A 7,266-nucleotide genomic window follows, 5' to 3' on the forward strand; every position below is an offset into this window, starting at 1 on the left:
ACAACTTCGGTAAGTTGGAGGCAAATCCAAAAATCACAAGGAATTGAATTCTCTAGCTCTCGGCTTTCTGTCACTACTCTCCATCTTCATACCAAAGTAAAACCTTACAAGAAGAAAAATAAATATTAATCAAGTTTTTAATCGAACTCTACTTCAATTAGGACTTTTTCATAACCATCATGGATTTGATATGCTTGAATTGTCCTCAAAGTCAATAATTTCTCTTATAGGCTTGCAATATTCGAGCTTGCCTTTTCAAATTATTTTCTTAGAGAAGCGTAAATGTTATAGAAGAGTTGAAATATTATTGTGAGTAATATAAAATATACATCAACACCTTGTGCTTCTCTCTAGCGGTTTATTCAGCCCATATGGAAAAAGTTATAAATATGGCATTTGGTGATTTAAATATAGCGTAATTTCTTCTTTTATCGAGTTAACTAAATAGAATTGGCATACATTATTTCAGGAACTTATACTATAATATAATTTATATTTAGTAGCTAAAACATATTATTTAATAATATTTGTGTAATTTTTAAAATTTTGTACTCACCGATAATAGGGTACACGGGCAACACGCGTACCCTAAGGCTAGTATTATATTAAAAGCACGAAGGCCCTTAGTGAAAGATCGTTCATCTTTTTTACCCCTTTAAAATAAGTTCACACTGGTTAAAATAGTCATTTAATTATCTTCCTATATATAGTATTAATCTTTCATTTTACTTTACTAATATATAGAAATGCTCATTTAGTTACTTTTCTATTTAAAACATTGATTTAGAAAAGTAAAAACACATTCCTAAAATTTCTACCATAAATAAATGAGAAAGGTACATTTTAGAGAAGGAACTAAAATGTCTTCAATTCCTAAAATCTTAAGTTATATAAAAATATATATATATTTCAAGAAGGAATCAAATTATTTTTAATTCTAATTTTTTCTATACATAAATAGAAAAGGACAGTACATTAAAAGGAAACTCTTAACAACTTTTGTTATGGGTAATTTTTCGGCAACTTTGTCAAACAAAAACATAGAATCTTTTTTTCTTTTTCTTTTTTTAATTTTTCTATTTACATGTTAAATTTTGAATTGTTATATTTTTGTAATGACGCGGCCGGTCATTTTGAAAGTATTAGTCCTGATCCCCTATTTATTGCTCCTTCTACTTCATTTTATGGTTATATGACTTCTCGGGGCGCTTGGTGTTGGGTTCGGGTGTCTTTCAGAATGAAATGGGACACATAGTCCCTAAAATGGAAGTTTAAGTCATAGGAGTTGACTGTAATTTGACTTTATGAAGACGACTCTGGAATGGAGTTTCAATGGTTCCAATGGCTCTGTATGGTGATTTGGGTCTTAGGAGCGTGTCCAAATATTGATTTGGAGGTCCGTAGGTCATTTCAGCGTTAATTGGCGAAAGTTAAAAATTGGTAGAATTTTGGGAAGTTTGACCGGGAATAGACTTTTTGGATATCGGGGTCGGATTTCGATTTCAGAAGTTGGAATAGGTCTGTAATATCAATTATGACTTGTGTGAAAAATTTGGGGTCAATCGGACGTGATTTGATAGATTTCGGCATCGGATGTAGAAATTTGAAGTTCAAAGTTCATTAGGCTTGAATCGACGCGCAATTCATGGTTTTAGCGTTGTTTGATGTGATTTGAAGGCTCGACTAAGTTCGTTTCGTATTTTAGGACTTGTTGGAGTATTTGGTTGAGGTCCTGGGGGCCTCGGGGTGGTTTCAAATGGTTAACGGATCGAGTTTAGAACTTAAAGAATTGCTGAAGTGCACCAGTTCTGGAGCAATCGCACCTGCATAATTTTGATCGTAGGTGCAAGCTCACAGAAGCGGGACTGTAGAGGGTGGCCAGTGGTCGCAGGTGCAACGAGGAGGTCACAGAAGCGGAAACGTTCATGCGAAAAGATGATCGCAGAAGCGGGGAGTGAGGGAGGCCGAGGTGGTCAGGGATTCTGCAGAAGCGGACGTGTGGGCGCAGAAGCGCTTTCGCATATACGGATTATGGTGCAAAGGTGTGCAGTCTGGGAGCTTAAGGGAGCTCGGCAGATGTGGAGGTTTCACCGCAGGTGCTGTTCCGCAAAAGCGGAATCTTTGTCCGCAAATTCGGAAAGTGCTGGGCAGAGGGGTTAAAAATTGAGGGTTTGCTATTTTCTTCATTTTTTGAGATATAAATCTTGGATTAAGGCAATAATTTGAAGGTTTTTCAGAGGGATTGTTGGGATTTGAGCCGTTCGGAGTTAGAAAATTGAGGAAAATGCCTTCTTACCAATTGATTGAGCGTGGTTGACGTAAGTGACTTGTCTAACTTCGTGTGGGGGAAACTCCCCTTAGGATTTGGTACTGTAATGGTAATTTTCAATACGTGAAGGTCGTGTACGCGAGGTGACGAGTGCGTACTCTGGCTAAATGTTGAAAATCCTATTTTTGCTAAGTAATTTCCTTTTATTTCCTTAATTGAGTTACTCTAGTATGTGTAGTCATCATGTTTAGCCTAATTTCATATGTCTACGTATCTCATCTCTTATTTGCAATTTGTACAATATGCTTAGTTGAATTACCTGCTTCCTTGATTCCGTATTCATTATTTAACTGTGGAATTCTTTGCTTGAAATATCATTGTTTCATTTGTTATGTTTTGGTTTTCGTGATTATTGTTGAGGTGATTGTTTGATTCTGGCACGAGGTTTGTGTCTTGCGGATTGTTATTGTGGCACAGGATTTCTGTCGTGCAGATTGTTATTATGGCACGAGGTTTCTAACATGCGGATTGTTATTGTGGCATGAGGTTTCTTCCATGCGGTTGTTATTATAAGGAAAGATTGTGAGATATTTACTTTTGGGACTACGAGCGGTACCTCGGGAGTGACCCTGTTGATTTTCTTTACTTGATGTATTGTTTGTTGTTGTTGTTGTCCCTTAACTTGTAAGATTCTTGCTTCCTTACGTGTTGTATTTGTCTTCTTGATTCCGTATTGTTACCTTCCGTAAATTTCTATTGTTACACTTTCCTGTCACTTTATTATATCATTATATCTTCTGCCTTGTTTCTTATTAGTCCCAGTAGGCCCCTCACCTGATCTCGTCACTACTCTACCGAGGTTAGGCTAGGTACTTACTGGGTACTATTGTGGTGTACTCACACTACGCTTCTGCACATATTTTTGTGTAGATCCAAGTTCATCTTATCTTCCTTGATATTAAAGTGTGGTGGTGGTGCTTGGAGTCTTTAAGGTACACCTGCCCGCATGCGCATGCCTCGGACTCCCCTTCTATCCCGTCTTTTCCTTGTTTCTTTATGTTTAGATAGAGAGTGATGTTTAGGATATTTGCAACATTGTATCTAGAGCTTGTGACTTATATCTACCGGGTGTTGGGAGTTGTATATACTTTGAGTTGCGGATTTTACTTTATACAGTTGCTGGCGTTTTGAGCTTTTAGATTATTATTTCAATTATTTCGCATGCTTGTTAGGCTTACCTAGTCTTAAATACTCGGTGTCGTCACGACATCCTACGGAAGAAAATTAGGGTCGTGACAAGTTGATATCAGAGATCTAGGTTCATAGGTATTATGAGTCACAAGCAGGTTTAGTAGAGTCTCACGGATTAGTACGGAGACGTCTGTACTTATCTTTGGGAGGCTATGGAACTATTAGGAAAAGCTTCACTTCTTTGATTCATTATCGTGTGAATTTTTTCACTTCGGTTTCTAAATTTTTGTCTTTCTATTCTCTTACAGATGGTGAGGACACATACAGCTGGATCAGATGACCAGACACCTGCGCCCCTTGATAGAGTTGCGAGAGGCCAGGGCCGGGGGTAGAGGCCGAGGACGTCCACGTGGTGCAGCCAGAGCACCCGTACGAGCTGCTACAGAGGAGCCACCAGTAGCTTTAGTTGGAGGGAAGGCACCTGAGACGCCTGTTACTGCACCAGTCCTCTAGGAGATTCTCGCCCAGTTTCTGAGCATGTTCAGCACTTTGGCTCAGGCAGGGTTGATAGCACTTGCTCTTTCCACATCTCAGGCCGGGGGAGGAGCACATACTCCCACCGCCCGTACCCCAAAATAGCAGTTCCAGGTTGACCAGATCCCAAAGGTCATACCAGTGCAACCTGTAGCCCCAGTTCAACCCGAGGTTAGGGCAGCAGCTTCTGAGGAAGAGCAGCTCAGGCACAAGAGGTACAAGAAGTACCACCCTCCTCTAAATCATGCACTGAGAAATCCTCCTTTCAAATCATTCACTCCCTCGATACATAAAGAAGCACCTTACCAGTACAACAACATTGTGTGATAACAACGTATAGACATCATAGCAATCCATTCACAGTTTCGAAACCATAGGAAATACAGATACTGAGATGGAACAAAAGAACATTCTTCCGCAAGGCGACGATAATAGTCTGCCCGAACACGCAGGGGAAAACATCTAGCACCATGTTTGTAGTACCAATACAACTACTCGATGCCCAATTGATAACAAGTGCTTCGTGTCGCATAAGATTGAGTAGGAAGGAAATACAAGCCTCAATGGAATCAAACCGCATGATGAGGAAATCAAGAAGGGAAGTGCTCCTAACAGCCCTGTAGCCTCTCGAAGATAAGTACAGACGTCTATGTACCGATCCGCAAGACTCTACTAGACTTGCTCATGACTCGTGAGACCTAAGTGAACCTAACGCTCTGATACCAAGCTGTCACGACCCAAAATCCTCTAAAGGTCGTGATGGCGCCTAAGACCGCCGTCAGGCAAGCCAACGGTGAATGATCAACTTAATTACTCATTTTAGTATTTTGAAATCATAATTTTCCTTAATTAAATAGTATGAAATAGAATTTACAGGGTAAATGATAATATCTACAAGAACTACAATAATGAACAATACGTAGGAACCCCCAAAACCCGGTGTCACAAGTACATGAGCATTTTCTAAGGAGTACAATAATAATACAACTTCTATCTATAATGTAAATAAGACAGGATAAAATAAATAGTACGATGGAGATTCGGTGGACTGCGATGCATAGGCTGAATTGTACCTCACATAAAGTCTCCTCAACATATGCGCCTATGCGCCAAGATGATCACCCAATGAACCTATCAGATCCTGCACATTTAGTGCAGAAGTGCAGCATGAGTACGTAAATCAACATGTACCCAGTAAGTATCTAGTCTAACCCCGGAGAAGTAGTGACGAGGGGTCGATATCGACACTTAATAAAGGTCCAATAAAATAACATAATAATTCATAACAGACATGAAGTGCACAACAATAGTGGGGTAAATCTGTAAATTTCATGATCCTCCAAATATTTCTTTTAAAGTATAAATTCCTCGATCTTGTATTCTACCTTAATAGCTCAGAAAGTGCCAAGTGTCAATATAAAATAAATAAGGAATACCATAAACTGTCGGGCATCAGCGGAAGGTTTATCTCGTGAATATCCGGACTACTAGAGATATAACGCACGATTCTGCTGAGGTCATTCGGCCCGATCTAAAATAATGTGTACACTGCCGAGGGTCGAGCGACACGAACCATATATGCATCTATTATACTGTCGAGGCATTCGGCCCTCTCCACAAGAAAGTAAGGAAGTTACCAAATTATGAGACACGTGCTTACAATACAGTACAGAAGCACAAAGTGAATATAATCTTTACCGTTTCTCAAATAACTCACCCACAACTCAAAGGGATAAGGCTCGGTCTAGTATACATATATTTATTCCTAAATTAATTTCAATTATAATTTCAATAAATTAAGCCAGCAGAATGAGTCCAAATAATTCAAATATTACATAATAAGATCCTAGGTCTACCCAGACATAAACATGCTTTAGATACGTACGGACTATCATCACCTCGTGCGTACGTAGCACCCACAACTAGTTGCACATAACAATAAATATCACCTAGGGGTAGTTTCCCCCTCACAAGGTTAGACATGAGACATACCTCGCTCTGAAGGGGATTCTAGTGGTTCTAGGGTGAACGGGTTTCTTTAGTTGGATCCTCTAGTGTTCACGGGTGCTAATCCTGAGGAGGACCCACAGGACTTCATTGATGAGATGCATAAGACTCTCCGGGTTATGCGGGCTACCGAGACATAGGGAGTGAATTTGGCCGCCTACTGCCTGAAAGGGGTGGCCTATTCTTGGTTTGGGCTATGGGAGGACTCACGGGAGGAGGGGAGCCCTCCAGCGATATGGAGTGAGTTTGCTGACACCTTTATGGACCATTTCTTGCCGGTCGAGATTAGGGAAGCACGTGCCACAGAGTTTGAGAACCTTAAGCAAGGAAGTAAGAGTGTGTGGGAGTATTACATGAAGTTCGCTCATCTGTCTAAATATGCCATTCTCATGTTGCCTACTATGGAAGCTAGAGTGCGCTGGTTTGTGATGGGCCTTAGCCCCTTGGTTATCAATGAGGCCGCTACAGCTGCCTTGAATTCAAATATGAACTATGGGAAGATGGTAGCATTTGATCAAGCTACAGAGAATCGTAAGTTGAAGAACATAATGGAGCGAGAGGGTACCAGCAAGGCCCGGTCCGCAGGCAACTTTGGGGAGTCATTTGGTGGGGGAAGATCAGCTTTTAGAGGAGGGTCATCAGACCCATCCCAGTCTTTTGCTCAGTCTTCAGCCAGTGCACCGCCAGCAAGGCCTAGTCAGTAGCAGGGGAGTCATTTCAGGCCCAATTAAGGCAGTAGGGGACCCCACCAGCAGAGCCGATTAGGAGGGAGATTCCAGCAGCAGTGGAGGCCCCCATGCCCCAGGTGTGGGAAGATGCACTTGGGGATTTGCTACATGAACCTACCTATATGTTACGGGTGCGGATTGAGGGGTCATATTTAGAGGGAGTGTCGTTCATCCCGCCAGAATGCGGGCAAGGGCACAGCACAACCATCTAGTTTTGCAACTGCTACATCTTCAGCACCCCCTCCAGCTCGAGGTACTCCAGCACCAGCAGGACGTGGTGCAGCTAGGGGTCGTGCACAGAGTTCTGGAGGACCCAACCGGTTCTATGCTATGAGTGGTCGCCACAGTGCAGAGGCTTCTCCAGACGTTGTCACAGGTATATTAATTGTCCAATATCATGATGTGTATGCTCTTATAAATCCCGGTTCCACCTTGTCCTATGTTTCCCCTTATGTTACTATGGAATTTGGGATAGAACCGGAATAACTTCCTGAGCCGTTCTCTGTATCTACTCTGGTTGGCGAGTATATTGTGGCC

The 7,266-nt window shown here is 41.3% G+C and overlaps 1 protein-coding gene across 1 annotated transcript; it reads left to right on the plus strand.

Annotated features, from left to right (window-relative positions):
- The first annotated feature begins 6,261 nt into the window (after nt 1–6,261).
- On the plus strand, nt 6,262–6,705 carry LOC138897723 (uncharacterized). The gene has a single exon (XM_070183730.1). The coding sequence runs from the start codon at nt 6,262–6,264 to the stop codon at nt 6,703–6,705; it is 444 nt and encodes a 147-aa protein (XP_070039831.1).
- The last annotated feature ends 561 nt before the right edge of the window (nt 6,706–7,266 follow it).

Source organism: Nicotiana tomentosiformis, chromosome 8 (assembly GCF_000390325.3).
Source record: "Nicotiana tomentosiformis chromosome 8, ASM39032v3, whole genome shotgun sequence".
Taxonomy (NCBI): Eukaryota; Viridiplantae; Streptophyta; class Magnoliopsida; order Solanales; family Solanaceae; genus Nicotiana; species Nicotiana tomentosiformis.